This window comes from Rhinolophus sinicus, chromosome 13, assembly GCF_057876585.1.
Source record: "Rhinolophus sinicus isolate RSI-liver-muscle chromosome 13, RSI-T2T, whole genome shotgun sequence".
Taxonomy (NCBI): Eukaryota; Metazoa; Chordata; class Mammalia; order Chiroptera; family Rhinolophidae; genus Rhinolophus; species Rhinolophus sinicus.
Window position 1 is genome coordinate 41,843,711 of NC_142513.1, and position 25,643 is coordinate 41,869,353.

At 37.2% G+C, this 25,643-nt stretch overlaps 1 protein-coding gene across 15 annotated transcripts in view; it reads left to right on the top strand.

Annotated features, from left to right (window-relative positions):
• Nucleotides 1–25,643, top strand: part of KIZ (kizuna centrosomal protein) — a 154,775-nt gene that overhangs the window by 85,075 nt on the left and 44,057 nt on the right. For 10 of the 15 annotated variants that reach the window (XR_016018236.1, XM_088789288.1, XM_019717480.3 and 7 more), the window contains 4 exons: nucleotides 3,470–3,583; nucleotides 11,179–11,329; nucleotides 22,255–22,420; nucleotides 23,307–23,372. Coding sequence is in view for 14 of the 15 variants with exons in the window: in XM_088789288.1 (XP_088645414.1) it covers nucleotides 3,470–3,583; nucleotides 11,179–11,329; nucleotides 22,255–22,420; nucleotides 23,307–23,372 (497 nt within the window). In the remaining variant the exon portion in view is untranslated. The remainder of the gene's footprint in view (nucleotides 1–3,469; nucleotides 3,584–11,178; nucleotides 11,330–22,254; nucleotides 22,421–23,306; nucleotides 23,373–25,643) is intronic. The other 5 variants (XM_088789289.1, XM_019717487.3, XM_019717485.3 and 2 more) reach the window with 3 other exon arrangements.

A 25,643-nucleotide genomic window follows, 5' to 3' on the forward strand; every position in this document is an offset into this window, starting at 1 on the left:
GGGAGTCAGGCTGGGCTGGTGAGGCGGTCAGGAGGCCAGGCTTCAAGCGCTCCCTCTGGGATGAGCGCAGATGCAGCTGTCAGCTCGTCAGTTGAGCCCTGAGCGATGAGCCATCAGAGAGCTCTGATTTTATGCTCAAGACTGGGTGCGGTGCTCCCATCTGCAGCCCGATAAAGCTGCACACTCCACCCTGCGTCTCGAATTACCTGGTTGGGGTGTTCACAGGATACGCTTTTCTTCCTTTCCTTTCCTTTCCTTCCTTCCTTCCTTCCTTCCTTCCTTCCTTCCTTCCTTCCTTCCTTCCTTCCTTAAATTAAAGTTTATTGGGGTGACAATTATTAGTAAAGTTACATCGATTTCAGGTGTACAATTCTGTATTACATCATCTATAGGGTACGCCTTTCACGTGATGCTCTGGTACGACTGTCATTTTGTGACTGACATAACTATCAGAATTATTAGAGTCCATTTTGTGTTCCTAATTAATGCTCTGTATAACAGTGCTTATGGCCATCTTGTTGGTCACTTATTGCCACCCCTGGAAGCCCTGGACTGGTATAATTCCTACATCTAAAAACAGACTGTAAAAATAGGTGTTATGAATTTCTCTAATCTAGGTTTAAATCTTGGCCTATCATTCAATGTGTAGTGTTGTTAAGTGTGTCTTTAGTGTTGTACTGAGTACTATATGAAACTCAAAGTAAAATAAAAATTCAGAAGTGTTAATTGCTGTGCTGAACAAGCTTTTGGTCTTGTTGAGAAGACTAGGCAGACAGGACATAAAAAGAGAACAGTACAGTGTAGGATGTTGTCTGTATTGTGCTAAAAGGAATTTAGGGATAGAAAAGATCCTATGAATAAAGTAGTCAGAGAAGCTCCTGGACGGAGTGTGAGATGAGCTAGCCTAAGTAAGCCTGATGTTTGGATTGATAAGATTGGAAAAGAACAAAGGTTATCTGGCATTTGTCCTAACTGGACCGTACCATGGTGGTATTAGGAATCGGGAGATGTAGCAACAAGGGGTGCATTGTCTGTAGAGAATTTATAAATAATAAAACCACTAAAACTTAGTCTGTTTTCTCTTACCAGCATTCCTAAAAATGGCAGAGATAAACTATTCCCTGGAGGGAGGCTGCTCTCAATGCAGCATCCTGCCCCAACTCACCTTGGTACCCCAGTATTAGAGTGTCTACTAAGTTCCACTGTTATGCTAGTGTTTTAGAGGAGGTATAAAACCATCACGCCATGGCCTTGCTCAGGGTGTACTACCTGGTCAGGAAGTGAGACAAAATGCAGTCTTAGCTGGAGCCCCAAGCCCGTAGATGGGCATTGTTTGTCAGGCACAATATTTAATCTTCTTTTGAATTAGTTGTCACATTTTTTAATTTGGGAGATGTCATATAAAATAAAACTTGTGACTGTGCATTTCCAGCTTCTCTTGAAACCTAGGAAGATCTAATATCACTGACGCACACTCCACAGTGCGTTGGGTGACTGGCCCTTTGAGGGAGGCACGTGCTGCAGCTTTCTGCAACCCCACTCCACCAGCCATAGGTGCTTGAGTCCTTCCTCCCTGGCTGCTGCACCTGGAATGACTGTTTCTCCTTCTCCGCCACCCCACCACTGTTCTCACACTTACACATTCTTCCCCTGCCATCGAGAGCACCAGGTCACTCTCCTGGGTGGCCTCAGTGCCTCAGGTCTCTCCTCACCAATCCCATCCATGCACAGCTTGCTGCCAGGCTAACTGCTTTCAGGAAACCAGCCATGGCTCAGACATCTGCAAGGTTTCTTGCTGTTTTCTCACCAGTTTCCTATCAAATTTTATTTCCCAGTACATCTTATCACCAACAGCCAGACTTACATCTTATCTCTCACCTGGCCAGTCTTGTCTCCTTGCTGGCCCCTACACCCCACGACCCCTGGCATTTCCTGTCACCTTTGCCTGTGCTGCTCCTTCGCTTGAATTATCTCCCCCTCTGTCTAAATCCTGCCTGCTCAAATACTGGGGCCTTAATCAAGCCCCAGTGATGCCAGGGGGCTCACTGTGTCTTTGCCCCCTCACAATTCCTGATTGTCTTCCCATTGATTATTTGCTCTCCTTTCCTGTTCTGAAACTGACTCACCTCAGGTGGGCTTATCTTTCTCTTCTTAAGGACAGGCTGTTGTTCTGTGAATTGAGTGGTGACAAGATAAAGCCTTCCAGAAAGAATTAGGACCCAGATTTTGCCTAAGAAAAAGAAGTATTAACAGGTACCGTAAGTAACATAGGACAGGAGTCTGGAAGGTTTGGGGCAGCAGAGCTCAGGAATGAAGGAAGGACCCAACACAGAGTCTGACCCACAGGGACTAAGAACCCAGGCTTAGAGTTTATATAAGAGTTTAGGACTTAGCAAGGAGCTGGAGCACTGACAGAGTGGCCCAGCTTCCAGAACAGGGCTTGAATGGGGGGGTGGGGTAGGGTGGGGGCGGGGAAGCTTGCTTCAGAATGGGGGTGGGCCAAAGCCTGCACTTGTCACTCACACGCCAGTAGACAGAGCACATCTGTTTCGTCCTTGTGATATCAAGCACATGGCCATCAAATAGATCAGTAACTTCACCAACTGCAGTACAAATTAGTAATCCTTTGCTAATTAACATATTGCTGTATAAGTTGTTTCATTTTCTTTTTTATGGTTTGTGTTGAATATTCCCAACTACATATGTGGTCAACTGTTTAAAAGATGTAGTACTGTTTTGTCTTTGATATTTTCTCTCCTAGCTTTTTAGAATCATTTTTTCCCCCAAAATAGACATTTTCTTAAAGGAAGTTAGTAACCAATCTCTTTGGAGTCTACTATGATACCATAATAAGCCTAACCTAAAACAGAGGCCAAATTGTTAGACTCTACAAACCCTCAATTCACTGGTAATAAATAATAAAAGCTAAATCCCTCTTTCTATGCCTTCCTGTTCTTACTAAGTATAAAGAAAATTTTATTGCAGTAGGATCTAAACGGAGAAATCATAGTCATTTTTCTGCATTCAGAAATATAGGACATAACCTATATATACTTTAGCCACCAGTTTTCAATTTCTTAGCAGTGACAATTTAAGTAAATTTCATAAATTGTGGAGATCTAACTTTGTTGTGATTGACAATATAAAATTAGTATTTTCTGCTGTTAAGATTATCTAGCATTCCTATCAGTCAGGTGGAATGAGATTACATAGCTGTGGATTTGAACATCATCAGTCTTAAAAGGGTTAAAGTTATTTCCTCTGATGGATTTAAAATTGCCACATACACACAAACAAGTTTTTTAAACTGCCCCATTTTACATCTTTGTCGAGAGACAGTCTAGTTGCTACATTTTATGTTTAGATTATATTACAGATATATTTCAATAAATCACGAAGAACCACCATAGATTCTAGAAGCTGGCCGTCTGTGCTTAAATAAACATCTCATGCAGCACCTGTTTTATAGGCTCTATAGTCACAGTGACATTCTGAAAGAAGACCTTGAAAACTGCAGAGCAGCTGTCCTTCATCAGCTTCTGAGACTGTCACCTGGGAGTGGCAGCGATGAAAAGCAAGTCAGGTATTACTGTCGTGCAACTGCTGCTGTGGTGGGGTGGTCGTTCTTATTCCCAGATGCTTCTATGAAAAGGGTCACAGAGTTGCAAAACACTAGTCCACGTGATCAGCACTAGGGTAGACACTTGTAGTCGTCTGTTTAACGTTTTTATGGACTTCATCATCTATTTCTTTGTAAATGTATTTGTTTATAATTGTTTACTGGATATATCCTTTCAATCCCTGCTTGTAGCAATGTTTAAGGGCTTACTTGGTGGGAGGGAACACAGGTAGCCTTTGTCTGGTATGTTATATTAGCATAACTTGTAGAACAACCCAGCGTACAAAGTCTGACAATTAAGTTTGCAAACTCATCCTAGAAAAAGTGCTCCGCACCTCATTGCTGAATATCACTATGGTCACCTTTGAAGTTCTCCCCTTGGGAAGCTATGCACGGATTCCAGAGCCTATTCCACCCTTCAAAGCAATTTTGAAACTCTTTTTCTGGAATGGCCATCAGAGCTGATGTTCTTAATGTCATCAAAATAGCTTCCTTTCAATATTTCCTTTATCTTCAGGTCAAGAAAGAAGTCATTGGGGGCCAGATCAAGAGAGTGTTTCAATACAGTTATTTGATTACTGGCTAAAAAGTCCCTCACAGACAGTGTTCTGTGATCTGGTGTGTTGTCATGATGCAAGAGCCATGAGTTGTTGGCGAAAAGTTCAGGTTGTCTAACTTTTTCACGCAGCCTTTGCAGCACTTCCAAATAATAAACTTGGTTAACCATTGGTCCAGTCAGTATAAATTCATAATGAATAATCCCTCTGATATCAACAAAAGGTTAGCAATATCGTTGAAACAAATTTGCAAACTTAATTGTTGCCTCCTATAACCCAGTATAGCCACCACCTGGATGAATGTCCTTGACAGGTCCAAACCCCAGATGGGTTCCTAAATTTCCAAGGTCAGTGATATAGGCTCCCAATCTAGAAGATACAGATTCCGAGTCTACATGTATGGTACCTTCACCAGCAGCATCAATAAAACCTGGGAGCTTATTAGGAACACACCTTCTCACGCCCTATCCAGGATCCACTTAATTGGGAATCTAGGGGTGGGACATAGCCATCTGGGTTTTAATGAATCCTTAAGGGAACTCTGCTCCCTAGAGTTTGAGAGGCACCACTCCAACGATGTGTCTTAAATGTCTATAAAGATGGGACAAGAGAAAGAGATTTAATTGTTTGCAGAGCAGTTGGCACACATGAACCATGATTCTTGTACATCCTTCCTAAGTCCATCAGAAATCTGTTCCATACCCTCTCTGCACCTTTCAGGCGGGCTGGGTTTCTGTGCATGGCTCAGAAGCTTTGTGGCATCTGGGCTACTTACTGAGTTCATAAAGTTATAAATGTTTAATGGTTTGTTCAGTCCTGGCACCTGGTAGGCTCCTAATTCATGTTGCAAGAATGTTGCCAGTGTCCTAACCCTGATTTTTATTTTGGGAACTGAATATATTTCTTCTTATTAAAATGCATCCCTACCATTTACCAGTAGAGAACAAATTGTTACTTGAACATGGTCACCAGATACATGTCTGTGGAAGCCCATCTGAAAGGACGGACCTCTTTTGGCTGAGAGGGGCTTTGGGTCTAGTTACTCATATCTTACATCCAATGTCATTTTCTCTACTTTTCAATGTGCCACATAGGCTTTTTCATGTTACTGATATAAATAGGAAGGATAACCTGGATTTTTTAGAATAGAATTCACTGTAAGTCTATTGGATCCCATCAAGGAGTAAGAAGTCAGGATAATGGTCTCTAAAAGGAACTTGTCACAAGAAAACTTGGCTAATCATATGGTTCCATTTCACAGACCACAAGATGGGGTTTGCAAGTCCTGAATGTGTTTACAGTACCTTCTGCATATGTACTCGTGATGTCCAAACTATGGGAAATGCTTGAAATGACCTTTCTGGTCATTAGCTTTCCAACTTAAATTAGTAAAGGGAAATATAAGAAAATTCTCTTTCATGTTTTTTATCATGTGAAATAAAAATACTCCTTTACAAGGTGGTGGAAGAAGCTGGCTGGGAAGGAGTCACTGCACTTTGTAGGGCATTTGGTGATTGTGTGTTCTAAGGGTCTTTAACCAGGCCCATTTCTTTCTCTGCCTTTTATATCTGTTGATATACTATTTCATATAAACCACAGTTGGGGTATGTGGCATAGAAAGCATATATGCATTTATAATTCTCTGTGCAAACTGACTTGTTAGACTGGATAATTCATTATGTGACTCTTAACCTGGGCTGCCAAACTCTGATTGTGGATGGTAAGATATATCTACATCTACTAGACCAACGTTTGTTATAGTTTCTCAACATGCATAATACAGCATTGATTTCCATTATGAAAGGTTGCATTTTATATGACTATTGATCTACAGTTATGTGTAAATCAGCCTTCCATAAGAAATGATCCTTGTTTATGACCAACACAAATTTTAAAATTAATATCTAGAGCCTTCAAGACTGTTTCTTTACCATAATCATTTTTTAAAGCCAGATGAAGAAGTCAGGAATGGTTACTAATGTCAGTGTTTTGCTCCATTACAATTAGAATTGCCCTGTGTGTGAATGGGGTTGCTAATTAATGCACACTGATTGTCACTGGTTTACTCTTTAGCCTTGGAAAAAGTGCCAAGTGTTTATATGACCTATGAGAGATGAGCAGTCAGATCTTTAAATACAGATTCTTTCTAACAGGTTTTAATCATGGCATCAGGCTCCCCCATGTTCTCCTTGATTTAGGCATGCCTGCGCCCCTCAACCCCCAAGTTACTGTTCAGCACTCCCCTAAGTGAAATATTCCTGTCTGCTTTGCAGTCTCCTCTGGACCAAAGCAGTCCACTAGTCAATTTAATAAACCATTGTAGAAACACAGATTGGGAGACAATGATCTACTTTTGTTCCTTGATTGTTAATGACTCTCGTATCAGAGAATTCTAGGCCAGGCAGAGTGGGAAGGCTCTCACAGGTTATGAACTCCTAAAAGCTGTGTTTGCTGCAGCAGCAACCCGGCTTGTGCCCCAGACCGAACCATAGCAATCAATATCTGTCTCTTTAATCTCGTCTGTAACATGGGACATTTGCCCCATAGCATACGCTAAAAGATAGTGTGGAGACTTCTGAATTCCTGCTCACAAAATGAAGCATCTTTAAAGAAAAAAAAAAAATTGTTTCATCATTACTGATTTTTGTTATATCAAGGGTTAAGTGTTCAAAGATCTTCATATGAAAGGTTTACTCTTATTAGGTGGAGGACCAAGTGATTATTTTAGACAATTATGAATTATTCAAATATGATTTGTGTCATTCGGGTAATTGATAAAAAATTCTGTTTGTTGCCTTCTGGAAAACATTTTAACATAAAAATGATTACTTAATAAGTAGTTTTATGTTATATGAAAATCCTAATGAAACTACCCATTATTTTATTTTTTCCCCTGGTGCAATTTATTGTATCTGTTAGTGGCTACTTTCAGATACAATTGCCCAGTTGTGCTCTCAAACTCAGGCTGAACAATTGAGTCAGCTTTTATATTGTTTGGAGTACAGTATGTAAAAACCCCTTTATTTTATTCTACTTATGTTCAGAATAAAATTCAGGGTATTTATTACTTTGTATGCATTTAAAACTTTGGTCAAATTACCAGTCTATTATAAATTAGTTATAGTTAAGAAATAAGAAATTCTGGTTACATTTGTTTAAATTGCCTTGGAAAAAGTGCCAAGTGTTTATAGTTTTCTGATTAGAAGCCATTCCAAGTATACAAAATGAATTGTAGACTACTTAAAGTCTATTCTTTTATTAAATATTTTTAAATTTTATTTTATTTTTTTCAATTACAGTTGACATTGAATATATCATATTCGTTTCAGGTGTATAACTTAGTGGTTAGACATTTATATAATTTATGAAGTGATCCTTATTCTTTTATTGTGTTTTTAATTAAAGGAGTATATAATTTAGCTGGCATCAAACTTTGTTTTTTATGTGTGGCATTGATGTTACAAATTTTCCAATGTAAAGTGGGCAAAAGAGAATAAAGCTCCTTTAAATCCTCTGTACCACTTTTTTGATTTGGTGGGTTTGGTACGTAGAACCATGGGCAAGATTCCATGCAACGACAGCCATGGCTCCTGCACTCCTTGCTCAATCTGCCCTGAAATAAATCGGTAAGAAAGCCTGGCTTTGTGCTTTGTGGTGGCTTAGCTGTTCAGAAGTCGCAAATTGTAGTTGCTGTACCTCCTTCAATGGCTCATTTGCTGTTTGACCCATGGAAGTCAATTAATGGGTTTTGTCATTTTTTGTGAAGTACATATAATAATTATAGGAAACCTTAACTAGTTCTTTCATGCCAGGACCCAAAGTATGGTTACAGTTAGCAGGGATATTAGTAACAGTCTTGCCTTGACTTTGCTTCTGCAGAAATCATGTGCACCGTTACTATAAAGGCTGGTCTCTGATAATTACTCCATCCCAACTAAATTAACTAATTTGATTCATCCTAATTAAACCTTTTTATTAAAGTTTAATTCAACCTAACTAAGCATGCTTTCTGGCCAAAAACACAGTTGATTTACTCTTTATGAGAAATATACTGGCTGAATGGACTAGAATATGCTGGTGGCCTGTGAGTACATTTTCCCAGTAGGGAAATTTGTCATGAAACAAAATATAGATGCAAATGTAAATTCATTTACATAGAATCAGTACAAAGGAATTGGGGGCATTATGACATCAGTGAGGTCTGGATGGAACCAAGAGAGGCAAATTGCTGCAGGGGCTTCTACCAAACCAGCCCAAAACCTTAGAATAATTCTGGGAAATTTTTAAGGAAGTTCAAGGATTACAGCGAAGCATCACACTTCAAGTATTGGGAAAAACTAGAGTTAGTAGGTCAGGCAAAGGTTATAACAATTAAGATTTATTAAATAAGGTTCTGAGGGGCGATCAGTTAGCTCAGTTGGTTAGAGTGCGGTGCTCTTAACAACAAGGTTGCCGGTTCGATCCCCACATGGGCCACTGTGAGCTGCACCCTCCACACTAGATTGAAACAACTACTTGACTTTGAGCTGATGGGTCCTGGAAAAACACAAATAAGTAAAAGTTTACAAAAAAAGTAAAAAGAAGAAGGTTCTGAATTGTACCTAGACTTACTTTTATTCCCAAACATTTATTATGAAAATTTCCAAACAGGAAAGTAAAAAGAACTTGGTGTACAGTGAGCATTCATATACCCACCACCCAGATTCTCCATCCTTCCATCCGTCAATCTCAATCTCTTAGTTTTATGTATTTCCAAGTAAATTGCAGACATTAGTACACTTTTTTAAAACTTTTTACTTTGAAAATGTTAAAATATTCACAAAAGGAGATATAACAGTATAATGAAGTCCCATGTACCCATTGCCCAGATCCACCAGTTGTCCACATTTTGCTGGTGTTTTATCTTTCCTTCACCCACACTTTTTTTCTTGAGTAGTTTATAACAAATAACATATTTTACTCACAAATACTTATATCTCTAACATATAAAGATTTAATACATTACTGTTTAACAAAATTCTTTGTTGAATACTGTGTTTCCCCGCAAATAAGACCTAGCCAGACAATCAGCTTTAATGCGCCTTTTGGAGCAAAACTTAATATAAGACTCGATATTATATATTATATTATATTATATTATATTATATTATATTATATTATATTATATTATATATCATATCATATTAATTATATTAAAGACCCGGTCTTATAGTAAAATAAGACCTGGTTTTATATTAATTTTTGCTTCAAAAGACACATTAGAGCTGATTGTCTGGCTAGGTCTTATTTGCGGGGAAACACGGTACCTAGTCCTTTTAAATTTGCTTTGATTATCTCAGAAAGTCTTTTTATATTTGCTTTGTTTGAATCAGGATCCAAATGACATTATCTGTAAACTGATGGTTCCATTCAGATACATGATGATATTCCACGCCAGTTATTTTGGCAAGATGACATCATAGATAGTGCTTGTATTTCTTATTACACTTCCTCCAGCACACAATGTCTGGTCATCCCATCGTTAGTGGTGCTAAGACTAATCCATGGATTTGAGTGTTGGCAGACTGATGCCTCAAATATAAAGTTTACTGTTAAGCAATCACAAAATTATTTCCTAGATGCATTAATTTGGACTCTTAAAATGATGACTTTTCTAACTCATTCGTTTCTTCTGCATTTTGTAGTTGGAAGAACTTTTACCATCAACTACTCGGTAACTTGGAAATGCCTTTTTTTTACCACAAAGACAGGATAAAATGAGTGATTCTGTCCCTTTACTAACCAGTTTTCAGAATAATGAGTTATTGCCCTAGCAGCCTCCAAAGGTTTCTTTGTTTATATTTTTAATTGTGGCAAAATATACATAACATAAAATTTACCATCTTAACTATTGTTAAGTGTACATGTCAATAGTCTTAAGTACATTCATGTTGTTGCGCAACCAATCTCCGGAACTTTTTCATGTTATAAACTGAAATAAACCACTCTCCATTTCTCCCTCCTCCAGCCCCTGGCAATCTCCATTCCACTTTCTCTTTCTATGAGTTTGACTACACTAGGCACCTTGTGTAAGTGGAGTCACACAGTATTTGTCTTTCTGTGACCAGCTTATTTTACTCAGCATAATGTCCTTAACATTCATTCATGTTGTAGCATGTGACAGATTTCTCCTTTTTAAAGATGATCTTTTTTTTTTTTTTTTTTTAAGTCATGGATTTTTATATATTATCTGTGTCAGTCTATTGCAATCATAATTCTTTTTGGTGCTCAAATTGTCCCATCTTTGGCCAATAGGAGCCTCTCCCGGGTAGCCCCTGAAGCTTTTGACATGACTCAGTAGTCTCTGACAGCTTCCTTACTTTCTGATATAACAATGCGTCCCAGGCTCATCTTGTGCAATTCCTGCCCCAGACCTGGAATAGGGAATTTCTCTAAGGTGCCGCCATTCCTTTTAGTATCTAAATACCATAGTCTAGGCAGCAATATAGGCTTAATTTTTAACTCTTTCCTAATAGTATATTAATTTTTTAAATTATAGTAAGAGTATAATAAGGACAAACTGTTGTTAACGTAGAAATGTGATCTATTTTTGTTAACCACATTTAAGAGGAGCCTAGCCAGCTATGCAGTGATTTGAAGCTATAGCATCACACTAGAACACTCAGTGAGCCTTAAAAAATTGTGATGGCTGAGCCACACCCTAGGCCAATTTTACTAGCCTCTATAGGGCACCTAGAGTTTTACAGAGCATCCCAGATGGTTTCACTATGCAGCCAAAGTTAAGAATGCTCATCTAGCAATGAAATCATAACCACAATAAAATAAAAGTTAAAAAAAAAGATACTTGCACTCTAGAAGTTCTCTTAGTCCAGGATAAATTAGGTTCTAGGCTTTTCTGTATAGCTTGTCTTCTAACTTGATTAGGGGGGCTTAAAAAATGTGGGAATCTCATAAGTAACTCAATTTTAAATCTGTAATATGTCCCCTATTTCTGTTTTACAGATCTGAACAAGCACCCACTTCAGGCTTAATGAGGGCACAGTTGGGTCAGTGTGTTGCCACCTTGAAAGAACAGGATAATTCGATCAAAGAAGAGGTACCTAAGCTGTCTGAATCAGTTTCCCTACTCAAAAACATGGACCAGAGGACAAGGGTTAGTCATTTTCAAAAATAGTTTCAAGATGTATAAGGTATTGATTTGAGGACTAGATAAATTCTTTTTTTTTTTTAGTTATTAGTTTCAGATTTACAAAACAATGTAATAGTTAGAGATTTATACCCCTCACAAAGTGATAACTCCCTTCCCCAAATCTACTAACCCTCTGACATTGAATATAGCTGTTACAGTTCTACTGACTCTATTTCTTATGCTGTACTCCATATCCTGTGACTATATGTATATTAAATTATAGTTGACATTCATTATTATTCAGCTTCAGGTATACACTGCAATGGTCAGGCACTTACACTGTCCATGAAGTGGTCTCCCTAATAAGACAAGTGTCCATCGGATACCCTGTAAAATCTTTACAACATTATTGATTGTATTCCCCAAACTGTCCTTTGTATCCCCCTGGCAATCTTGTGGTTACCGATTGTGCTTTCTAATCCTCTTACCTTCTCCCTCACCCCCACTCCACTCCCATCTAGCAACCCTCAGATTTTCCTCTGTATCTCTGAGACTGTTTCTGATTAGTTTGTTCATTTATTCTATTCTTTAGATTCCACATATAAGTGAGATCATATGGTGTTTATCTCTCTCTGTCTGACTTATTTCACTTAGCATAATGTTCTCTAGGCCCATCCATATTGTTGCAAATGGTAAGATTTTATTCTTCTTTATGGCCAAGTAATACTCCATTTTATAAATGTACCACAGTTTCTTAATCCAGTCATCTATCGATGGGCATTACGATTGTTTCCATGTCCTGACTATTGTGAATAGTGCTGCAATAAACATAGGAGTGCATAAATTTTTTCGAATTAGTGTTTTAGATTTCTCTGGATAGATACCTAAGAGTGGAATTGCTGGGTCATAAGGTAGTTCCAAGAGGAAATAGTTACAGTCTTAATGATGATTAATGTATTTGAAAAAGTGATAAGTAATAAGTGAGGTTTTGTGGGGTTTTTTTAACTTTCTGATCTCAGGCCTTTTGCATATTGATTTGTGTAGGAATCTCAGTTCCTTACATAAAGCTAATTCAAGTCCTGGAGGTAACCTAACTAAACATATCTACCACACTATTTTCCAAGGAGCTTGGAAGCATCTTATAGCATTCTAGTTTTCTTTCCCCACTCCGTTCTTTAAAAACACTGTGTGGTTTGTCATTCATGTCAATACAGCAAATACATATTGATCCATTTCTACACCCATGTACCAGCCAGATCTATCGGAGGGAAGGAGATAAATAAAATGTGGCCTCATTCTGGGGAAAGGCATAGTGGGATGCATGTAAAATAAGAAAATGACAAAGAATATAGCCCTTCAGAAAAGGGAGCCAAGCCATCTGGAGAAGCAATGAGAGCAGACTTTATAATGGAAGTAGAGGGGGTGTGAGGGGACTCTTAAAAGACTGACAGGTTTGTTTTGTTTTTTTAAATTAGTTTCAGGTGTAAAAAACAGTGTAACAGTTCGACATTTATACCCCTCACAAAGTGATAACTCCCCTCACCCAATCTACTACCCCTCTGGCATCGTATTTAGCTGTTACAATTCTGCTGATTCTATTCTCTATGCTGTACTCCACATCCTGTGACTATATATATATATATATATGTATATGTATATGTATACATATATATGTATATGTATATATATATACATATATATATACATATGCATATGTATATTAAATTATAGTTGGCATTCATTATTATTCAGCTTCAGCTTCAGGTGTACACTGCAATGGTCAGGCATCTATACTGTCCATGAAGTGCTCTCCCTAATAAGACAAGTGTCCATCAAATACCCTACAAAATCTTTAAAATGTTATTGATTATATTCCCCAAACTGTCTTTCATATCCCCATGCCTATATGGTTATTTAATCTATGACAACAGAAAGAAGAATTTACATTGGGGTAAAGACAGTCTGTTTAATAAATGATGCTGAGAAATCTGGACAGACACATGCACAAAAATGAACCTGGACCACCTCTTTATGCCATATACAAGAATAAATTCAAAATGGATTAAAGACTTAAATGTAAGATCTGAAACCATAAAACTCTTAGAAGAAAATACAGGAAGTAATAAAAATATTACTCTTAGTAATATTTTTACTGATGTATCCCCTCGGGCAAGGGAAGTAAGAGAAAAAATAAACATATGGGATTACGTCAAACTAAAAAGTTTTTTCACAGCAAAGGAAACCATCAATAAAACAAAAAGACATCCTACTGAATGGGAGAAGACATTTGTCAATGATAATCTGATAAGGGGTTAATATCCAAAATTTATGAAAAACTCATTCAACTCAATACCAAAAAAAACCACCCAATTAAAAATGGGCAGAGGATATGAAGAGACATGTCTCTAAAAAGGACATACAGATGACCAACAGACATATGAAAAAATGCTCAACCTCATTAATCATTAGAGAAATCCAAATAAAAACCACAATGAGATACCATCTCACTCCGGTCAAAATGACTATCATCAATAAATCAACAAACAACAAGTGCTGGCGAGGATGTAGAGAAAAGGGAACCCTCCTGCACTATTGGTGGGATTGCAGATTGGTGCATCCACTATGGAAATCAGTATGGAGGTATCTCAAATGGAACTACCTAATGACTCAGAATTCCACTCTTAGGTATCTGTCCAGAGAAATCCAAAACACTAATTCGAAAAAAATTTATGCACCCCTATGTTTATTGCAGTGCTATTCACAATAGCCAGGACATGGAAACAATCGAAATGCCCATCGGTAGATGACTGGATTAAGAAACTGTGGTACATTTATACAATGGAGTATTACTCGGCCACGAAGAAGAATGAAATCTTACCATTTGCAACAATATGGATGGACTTAGAGAACATTACTGCTAAGTGAAATAAGTCAGACAGAGAAAGACAAATACCATATGATCTCACTTATCTGTGGAATCTAAAGAAAAGAATAAATAAACTAATCAGAAACAGTTTCAGAGATACAGAGAAAAAAACTGAGGGTTGCTATTATAGATGGGAGGGGGGTGGGGATGAGGGAGAAGGTGAGGGGATTAGAAAGTACAAATTGGTAACCAGAAGACTGACAGGATTTTGACAGTCAAAGAATACAGGGTAGGGTGACAGGGAAGGGCTGTTATGAGCCAAAGAACAGACCCGGGAAAGCCAACATGTATTCAGGAAATGGAGTTGGGAGTCATTTTCTGTGGCTGATGTGTGGCTCCAGGCTGGAGATGGTGGGCAAGAAAGTCCAAGGTCGTCCGGGCCAATTGTGCAGTGTCCAGCCCAGGCTAGGGAGCTTGTGTTTAGTTTACTAGATCTTGGAAAGCCTGGGAGCCGTTTGAACAGGATTTATAAGATTCTGCATTGCCTTAGGGAATTTCATCTGCTTAGATTAGGATTGAGACCATGGAGGAGGAAACCCTGCAGATGTTCAGACAAGACAAGGAGGGGCCTGACTTAGGAGCTGGTGCACAGGGACAGTATGAAGATACTGAACAGAAAATGGAAACTGATGGAGCAAATTCCCAAGGGAAGCCCAAGGGGAGGAACCCGAAGCCCAGATTTAGAGCATTCTCATCATAGTCTGTCTTTATCTAGAAAAGCCATAGTCAAAGAGATGGTCTTTCTTCTCCTAAATTTAATAATGTCTTATGGGTTTGACTTATTTCAAATTATGTTTTTCCATCTATATACATAAATATAGGGTTTTCTGTCTTTGGTCCTTTTTAACTTTTTATTTGCATCATGCACATAGTTCAAGGATTCTACACGTGCCCCTCCTGGAGGCAAGCAAGCCTTGCCATTTCTGTCTCGAAGTCACACACTTGTGTCGCTGTGTGGTGCAGAGCTCCTGCCATTGTTTCTCAAGCCTTTCAGAGCGCCTTCAGTCCTTCTCAAGCCCCACCCTTTTCCTTGCCCCCTAAATTAAAAGAGAGTAGAAGATCTTTTTTAAAGCATACCAAACATACATACATAGAGTGATAAAATGAACCTACCAATCCCATGCCTACCAACGCAAATTCACATACAGTATGTTGTTACCATTGTACCATATTTGTTTCATCTTCCTTCTTTCCCCCTTTTCCTACTTCCCCTCTCCCTTTCTCCTCCTTCTCTCATCTTCTTTTTCTCCCCTTTTCATTTCCCCTTCTCTCCCTTCTCCTGCCCTTTCTCGCCTCTCTCCCTTCCTTTTCTCCCTCTCCTTCTCTTCCTTCTTCCTCCCCCCTCTCTAGCCTTCTTCCTCCCCCCTTTCCTTCTTGTATAATAAATTATTGCAGCTATAGATACAGCCCCCAATGTGCCTCTCAAGAATCCCGTGCTCCTTTTTAAAAATAACCTTTTGTGCATCCTTCCTGCACACATTTTCATTTTGCGGTATTATGTGTGCCTCAGTAAAAACAGTTTTGTTTTGGTTGAGATATGATACCGTTTATATGAATGTTCTTTAAGAAAGAACAATGTTCTTTAGGAATAACAGAACCTGTGTTTTTAGACCCATTCCATATCTGTTTATAAATGTAGATCTTAAAAGGTTTTTTCAGGCTTCCTTGTCCATTTTATTTATTACTGTTTTGTAACAACATTGTTTTCCATTCATGTTCACTTACAAGTACATCACATCTCAGCTGTGTCAAGGGTGAAATAAGCATTGGTCAAATGCCTTTTACTATTTAATCATCTGTTTTTTGTTTTTTTGTTTTTTTTAAAGTGTGTTGTTTATATTAGAAAACATATTCCAAGTTCTAGACAATGAATCCAATCATAATTTTTCAAATAATAACTCCATTATTAATGACGGGGCTGCCCAACTAATAATTAAAGAATCGGATGATATTCTGCTTTGTTCCTTTTTAAATCATCGTAATCTCATCTTAGTGACAATCATAAAAATTGCCAATAAATTAATGACAAAATCTATCCTTAAAGATGGAAGTAAGCAAGCAGGTTCACAAACTGTTAGGTTGTGACTGAAGAAATGTATAGCTCCAAAGAACAATGTTACCAAAATGACATGGGCAAGGCATGCCTTGCAAGCTTTAGGACAAAATGCTTTTGTGGTTTCCAGGACTGGTTTCACATCATTCTTTTACAATTTACAATTTACTAAATTTAGAATTTAGTAAATAGTATAGGTTAAATATTTCTCTGTAGATAAAATTCTTAAAAGTAAGAGATTTTTAAAATTTAAGAAAGCTCTACTAGCACTTACTTGGTTAAGAGTCTAATGAAGCTCAGAAATGTTTACTTTGATCTCTTGGGTAAATGGCTAATTAAACAGCCACATGTAAATGATGTTTACCTGTGGGTCCCCTTGCTGTCAGCATGAGTCAATCTGTCTCTTGAGTAAATACATCATTAAAACCCCGAAACTGAAACTCGGATTATGTCCCCTTGAGACTAGATAAGATCCACAACACCCGCATAACCTATTAGGCAATTACATAATTGAGCTGCATGTTTTAAATCAGAAAAATTTGTAATTACTTTATGTGAAAAATGAGTTGGGTGCTTCATTAAAATACAAAGTGCCTTAATACTGCTTTTCTCCTAAGTGATGTCTGTTTCCACCCAGGAAAACTCCAGGCAAAGCAGGTGTAGAGTAGGTCGGTCTGGTGCTTCCACCACACACACATCAGACAGACATGTGACTAATCACAGAAATCCCTCCACCTCTCCCTAAATGAAGTGGTGATTTCTTATTCTTATCTCTCGAATACTTATTTGCTGGCTCATAAGAATACTTTCCCTTTATTTTAATGCTACGTAGATAAAATCCCCTTCCTCTTCTATAACTTTGATGTAACTTAAGTGATAATGCTTGCATTTCTCTTTAAACACTGAAAAATTACTTCTGGTAAGCAAGAGGAAAGTTCTTGAGGAAGTGTCAGTTAAATCTGTATTTTAGGGGGAAATGTTATCATTTGTCTACATCCATGATTTTTAATTCTCATGCCTTTCTGTATCTGCATTAATACCATGTTTTCCTGAAAATAAGACCTAACTGGAAAATAAGCCCTAGCATGATTTTTCAGGATGACATGCCCTGAACATAATCCCTAATGCATCTTTGGAGCAAAAATTAATCCCGTGTTTCCCCGAAAATAAGACCTAGCTGAACCATCAGCTCTAATGCGTCTTTTGGAGCAAACATTAATATAAGACCTGGTATTAAATTTATTATATTATATTATGTTATATTATATTTATTTTATTATATTATATTATATTATATTATATTATATTATATTATATTATATTATATTATACCCAGTCTTAGATTATATTAAAATAAGACTGGGTATTATATTATGTCATATTATACCCGGTCTTATATTAAAATAAGACCGGGTCTTACATTAATTTTTGCTCCAAAAGACGCATTAGAGCTGATGGTCTGGCTGGGTCTTATTTTCAGGGAAACACAGTAGCACTGATCTACATATAGAAGGGATTTCAGTTTTATTAAATGCTTTCATTTAATAAAGTTAACATTAACTTTTTTTTTGTATTTGTACCACTCATCACAAAAACCGTTTTTTTTTCGAGCTGACATGTTTTCTTTAAAAAACTAGCAGGGAGAAAACAAACTTGGAATGTTAAACAAAAAGAAGAAGAGAAAACTGCCTGCTGTCTGACTCTCCATATTTAACCTTTTGACATGGTGGTGTATGGTTTTTAATATTTAATATATTGACATGAGTTGTACTGTTTGTGTATATATCTTCTTTTTTCCCCACTTGTCACAAGTGAACTTCCTTTCATACCACCACATGTTCTACATCACTTCAAATGGCTGCCCAGAGACCCCTGTATGGATATTCCACTGTCTCTTTAACCAGGCTCCTATTCTTGAGCATTTAAGTTGTTTTTAATTTTTTTCCTGTAGTAAAAAAGTTTCAAAGAACATTTGAGCAATTCAGTTTTTACAAATATCATGCCACTTCTTTAGAATAAATTCTTACATGTAAAGTTGTTGGGTCAAAGAGTTTGTGCATCTGTCAGGCATTTGCTGTGCACTGCCAGGTCTCACTCTGGAAGGGTCATCAGAGTTACCAGGAATGGATGAAAATATCATTTCGCTGAGCGCTTTATGAAACTGGATACTATCAACTTTTTTTTTTTTTGAGCACCAAATGGAGAAATGCAAATGACATCCAATTTTTTTGTTCATTTGACCTTTATATTATAATTGAGGTCAAACTTTTCCCCTACCTATTTATTAGCCATTTGTATTTCTTCTTTTATAATTTGCTAGTTCATGTTCTTTGCTCATTTTTCTATTAGGTTAGTAATATTTTTTCTTATTGACTTGTAAGAACTCTTTTTTTATAAATTTGTACAATTCGTTGCAATATTTTGAGCCGTTTGATTTTCAACTTTTATTTTTCTTAATGGTGTTTTGGACACAAAGTCTTTTCCATTAATATCTTTATTTATCTATTTATGCATTTGAGTATTACAATTGATAAGTTTCTGGATGTAAAGTAAGAGTCAGCCTTCATGACTCAGGTTCTTGACCTAGCAAGATCCATATTTAAACTGAACTTTGAGAAAAATTCGAGTAGAATTGAGCCAATAATTCTAGGTATCCTGCTAAGTGTAATTCATAGGACACTTTATCTTTCTTAAGATCTGAAATATGGAGGTATCACCACTGGTCATTTTGCAAACAGTATGTGCTTTAGCATTCAATTTCTGAATCTTTTCTGCTGGCTCCTGGGAAGGCAGAAAAGTGAAGGCAGAAAAGTTTGTTGGAATTGACTTGGGCTTCAGACTGCTAAGAACAGTGAGACAGTCTCCAGTCTTCCCTCCTTGCCTCCAAATGCATGAAATCAAAGAGAGCTTTTATTAGCTAACAGATAAGTTGGAACCAGTGCACAGTCTGTTCATAAGCATTATCAGAAGGCCCATGGTAAAATTGTCTGGTGGCATTTTTCAGAGAGCTCCGTTTTGCAGAGTGCTTTCAGACACAGCGTGAGATGTGTAAAGCAGCTTGTTCACTCTTCTCTGGACTTTTGTTCCATTGCTGGTATGGGTTAGTGTTGTCAGTCTTAGACTGCAAACTCCTTCAAATTAGGTGCTTATTTAGAAACACACCTTTATAAAAGATCTACAAACAATATAGATGTTTTTCCTGACTCTGCACAAGTTGTTTTTGACTAGAAACCTTCTGACCATTCCGTGTCTGAGATTGACTTTGTTTCAGCCCTTGCTTTTCATTATTCCTTGCTTGGTAGAGACTTGTATTGTGGATTCCTTTACGATGGATGATGACCCATTGGGCAGATCTGCTGCTCTCTCTGTTGACTCCATGGTCCAGTAGAAGTCAATCCAACCATTCCATGTTGTAATTTGATCATTCATCAAAATTCTTATAGATATAAAATACTCATCTTTGAGAAATTATACAAAGAATTATCTTAAAAGATGAGTCTTTTTATAAATGTCTCTATCAAAAAAGTAAAAACATCCTAGAGATATGAATAATGAGTAGTGAAGATAAATGAGATAAAATACATGAAATAAATGAAAACCTGCAGTATGCTAACCACTTTACTTACCTCACCATGGTAAAAAAAGGCTCAGTGTAGAACTGTTGGCTGTGGTGACATTTTTATCAAGTATACAAGAACTTATTAGAAAGATATTTGCAGTATTATTATAACATTTTATTCTGTGTTCTTTTGAAGCCCAGTTGGAACCCAGCTAAAGCGAAAGAGAGTCTAATATGAAAGGGATATGTTAAACAGTGAGATAAATTGTGTGTCATCACTGAGAGACTTGTGAGAAGTTATGAGTCGTTGATAATCCAGTTTCCGTTGTCTGCAAATTCTACAGGACAAAGTGTGGAAAGCTTCAACAGTCCTTTAACAATTTTCTTTTTAAAATGTGTGTTAAGATAGTGGCTATTATGAAGTCATGCCAAGAAGTTATTAGTTATAGCTATTGCATTAGGTAATATGAGGGAGAAATACATACTTGAAGTAATTTCAGAAAGTTCGGATTATTTTAAATGTCAGAAAGAGGAAATTGTAGATTTCACTACAGAATTTGGGCCAATTCTTTTTGTTCATATTCTAAAATGCTTTTCATATACCCAGATTATTGGGCCCACAGAATACAAGCTTAACTCTCTGTGGGGACAGCCTAGATCAGGATGGATAGATATCTAGAAACAAGACACATCAGGATACTCTGAAGAGCACACTGATGGTTGAGAGATGGTGGAGCTGGTACTACTCTTCACCCCTCTCTTCCTGGACAGATTCTGGAAGTAGGTGCAGAGCAGTGGTCCATGTGGGCAGCTGAGATTTGGGCTCAATGGCAGCCAGTGATGGACGCCAGCCTGAGCTTCAAGGGCAGGGCTCTATACTTAACCCCAGTCTGCAGAAACAGAGATACTGTGCAGATCATCCCAACAGAGAATTATCACAACTGGAGTAAAATCCAGGGACTACTTTATACAAATAGAGGAAAAGCTCCTAGTTACTATAGAACTGGACCTCAGACAGGTCCTGGCTGCAAGGCTAACTTGACACCAAGTCCTTTGTCTGAGGCAACTAGAACTCCTTAAATCCCCTAAAATCAGCTGCTTCAGTGTCTAGGAAGGGCCGCAGGCCCAGGAGGCCAGGCAGTCCTAGGGAGAGCAAAGGGCAGGAGCTTTGCAGGGATATCAAGGCTGATGGCAGTGGTCTTGTGTGTTCAAAGTCAAACTTGCAAGCCCAATTCTTCCGCATTCTGCCTCAGTGATTCTCCCTGTCTGGGCATTTTTGCCTTCTTTCATGTAAATTACAAGGAATGATTATTATCTTCCCCCTTGCTCACTAGATAATTATGTTGCTACCGCTTCACTTTTGGACTTATGATGACCTGTGAGGCTTTGTCCAGTTCATTTCTTCATATTAATGTGTAGAGTCTCATCTCCATTTCCCACAGGTTAGGTTGGACACGGCCCTGTATTTACTGCTGTTGTCAGATACCAGTGAAAGGTCAACACCACCGACAAGGTCTCCTTTCCCAACCGCCTGAGCACATCATCACTTCCCAGTAGGAAGTGAGAGAGAAACATACACTCTGGCAGCAGGACAATGTTATCATTGATTGTTTTACTCTTGCTACCAGTGTATTTTTAGGAGTGCTGACCTGGAAATTAAGAGACATGGGTATTAACCTGTCCTGTAATTGCCACTTTTTCTCAACCTCTCAAGTTGGCTGTGATAAAATCTCTGCCCACCTCGATACCCAGGACACATGAGGTTATATGGGTAAGACAGTTTAGTGCCCTTTGAAAACAGATAGGCAGTGTGGCAGATAAGTTCCCCTAGCTCCACAGCAGACTTAGTAGCAAAATGCAGAGCATCTATATTCTCGATTGAAGATTATGGTTTAGAACAAGGTCAGTTCTCTTTCTGCTTAGTGTCTCCTCCTCAGCCACCAAGTTTTTCTCCAGTCTTCCCATTTGGGGGATGTTCAGAGGCCATTTGTAGAAGGACAGGTATACCATGAGGTCACATTTTTCCAGATCTCTTTCTCAATTCAAACCAATGGATTCATGCAATGAAAGAGAAAAATCTTTGATAAACCAGCCTAGATTAACAGAGGTGGTCATATCTCATACACATGTTTGACAAGTAGAAGAACACTTCTGCATTACATAAGATTCAGTCCTCAAAAAAAATGAATTATTTCTAGTGTAAGTTGTTGTAAAGAATTAAATTCTGCCGGAAAATAATCAGATGTTATTTTATCTTTAAGACATTTTAATTTTAGTTAAATGTCAGGAAGCAAATTAAATCCTAAGTAAAGCTTAACCTAAAATTATATTTGAAGCCTGGGTCTTGAGACCAAGGGGAATGTAGCTACAATTTGTTTTTATTTCTTTGTGCTTTCTTTTAAACACTGTAGGCAACAGCATTATTGAAAAGAGCCCTTACAGAAGAGTGTGAAGCTAGGTCAGCTGTTCACAGTAATGAATTATCTTGCAACTTGCCATCTATTCTGAATGACAATAGTGAAATAAAGGAAGCAAAACCGGCTCTGTGGCTCAGCAGTGTTCTTACAAGGGAACAAGGTACTATTGTTAAGCGGTCTATCCATAGCAAAAATGCATTCAGAGCCAACCCAACACCCTCTCTCAAGGTACACCTATAAAATAAAGCAGACTAGAGAATACTTCTGATCTTAATATGCATAATATGTTATTTGTTTTATACCACCTTCTGATAAATACATGATTTTGTTTAGTCTAACAAGAACAGGAAACCTAATTATAGGTCTGCAGTTCTGCTGAATTTCCAATAAAGTTTTTATAAGTTATGAAATCTTAAAAACTAATCACTTGGCAGTAGATCATTTTGATCAACCTACTAAGATGAAGACGTGTCCATTAAAATGATTCCATAAAGAACTTCACATAAAGTACTATGAAGTTTTTGATATCACTTAATAGAATTTACTCATAACTTATACACATTCTTTTTAATTATAATACAACCTTATAAAAATCTGAACAGATGAATAAGAATCAATGAATTTATGCCCCCCAAAATTTGAAAACCAGTTTTTAGTATCCAGAATTGTGATTACTTCAGCATTACTGTAACGGCATGACAGTAAACGGCTGTAGGGTTATTTCCAAGAGAGCTATGAATTGCTCAGGATGTGTTCAGAAGTTGATATGCATGCACAGGATTTGAGGCTCACTTGTTTTAAACCCCACTCAAACTTCATAGATGTCAGGCTAAATTATTTTGCATGAAAACAACATCAAGAAAACTTAGTTTTAGAATAGGTTTCCTTTTAGGAATAGTACTATTTCAGACAAGGAATGAACTAACCAAAAAAAGGAGGTGGGGAGGTAGTGAAAATAAGAGGAAGGGAAGTTAAAAAAAAAAAAAGACCTAGTCCATAACTATAACCCTGAAATACATTTTTATTATCATATGTTTGGTTTTTAGAAGTTTCGAGTGACCATGGTGACGAGAGCAAGGAAGAAAGCATGGCAGTAAAGATTCCAATCACAGGTAAAGTTATGGTTGCCTGAGAGTTTCAAACACAGGATTCAACCTTCCTACATAATCAGAACATTCTAGGTTGGTGGTTTGTGGACTCTGCTCAGAGCAGGTATGTTCTAACTGCTGCATATTGGAGCAGGAGGTTAAGCATCAGAGCACATAATCATAACCTGCAAACTAAGGTGGAAAATAACCGTGTCTATTGAATTCTTCCTAATCATGTTGCACATTTACACATGTGAGCATCCCCTATCACGTAGCCTTTCAGCACCTGCGTCTGTGTGAAAAGGTCAATCTCCAAGGGGAACACCCAGTCATTATATGGCAAACCACCGATGTTTCTGATTTCACTCTTTTCTTTCCCGTGATAATTAAATGTGTATCATTAAAATAAGAGCAGAGAAAAAAAGTGCCACACAGGAAGCTTTCTTGTGCCGGAGTCACAAAGCCTGTCTGATAATTTAAAATTTTTAGCAATAAGGTTTCATCAAGACCTATTAAGATTTCTGCACATGTGTTAGGCTTGTTTAGATGAAATCTGAATATCATTACTTTTTTCAGTTTTGGAATATCAACAGCAGCAATTAGTATTCTGAACAGAGTTTTATTTGTCGTACATCTAAATTTAGTAGTACCTTATTTTGTAAAGTGGCGTGCTATTTCATTATAAATTCAAAGGTCTGACTTTAAATATTTATACAAGTAAATACACCATTGCACTGAGGTACTGAGGCATGCATCTGCATATGTGGTAGTTGTGTTGTTTATATGCAGAAAGGAATGGCTTTCTTTTATGGCCATACAATTCATGGCCTGATGATTAATTTTTTAAAGCCATGTTTCTATGATGAACTCTGGTTTTGAAAAAGTAGTTTATAGTAGAGCAATTATTGTATATATTCTGCATCAGTTAATATTTCACTCCAAAATACAGAGGTTTTCTCTTAAACATTTCCCAGTGATATGTTTATTGCATTTTTGTTCTTCATTTTGAGAAAACTCTGGTAGAGTTCCCTCTTTTTCTTTTTTCCTTTTGTTAAATAGAAATGTAAATGGTCACAAATTATAAATAACCAATAAGTCATTTGGATGATTTTCTTTTGCATTTACCTTTGGATGCAGAAGTATCTAATGACCTCTGAATTGATTTCAGTTAAAATAGTAACGGTTTATTGGGGAGAAACCAGGAAGTGGCCTAGTTGCCCATTCTTACTTGTCTTTTAAGTATTCTTTCCTTTGCTGCAAGTAGATGACTCTCCTCAAAATTCATGCAAATACTATTTTCTCATAGAATTTTTTATTGAGGAATAATTGACATATAACACTATATTAGTTTCAGGTGTACAATGTAATAATTCAATATTTGTATACATTGCACAATGATCACCACAGTAAGTCTAGCTAACATTCATCATCACACATAGTTACAAAAAATATTTTTGCTTGTAATGAGAACTTTTAAGATTTACTCTCCTAGCAATGTTCAAATATGCAATAGTGTTATTAACCTTAGTTACCTCCCCGTGACTTATTTATTTTATAACTAAGATTTATACTTTTTTTTGGCCTTTTTTAAAATTTATTTTTCAATTACAGTTGATATGCAATATTATATTAATTTCCGGTGTATAACATAGTGATTAGACAGTTATATAACTTAGGAAGGGATCACTCTGATAAGTCTAATACCCCCGACACCATAGGTAGTTATTACAATATTATTGACTATATGCTGTACTTGCTGTAAAACTAGCAATTTGTACTTCTTAATCCCTTTCACCTTTTCACCTATCCCCAACACTCCTCCCATCTGGCAACCATCAATTTGTTCTCTGTATGAGTTTGTTTCTGTTTTGTTTGTTCGTTTACTTTGTTTTTAGATTCCACATATAAGTGAAATCATATGGTGATTTGTCTTTCTCTGTCTGACTTATTTCACTTAGCATAATACCCTCTAGGTCCATCCATGTTGTTGCAAATGGTAAGATTTCATTCTTTTTTATGGCTGAGTAATATTCCACTGAATATACATACCACATATTTTTTATCCAACTGTCTGTTAATGGAAACTTAGGTTCTTCTATATTTGGGCTATTGTAAATAATGCTGCAATGAAGATAGGAATGCATATATTTTTTTTGAATTAGTGTTTTGGATTTCTTCAGATAAATACCCAGAAGTGGAATTGCTAGATCATAAGGTAGTTCTATTTTTAATTTTTTGAGGAACGTCCATATAGTTTTCCATACTGGCTGTACCAATTTACAGTCCCACTAACTG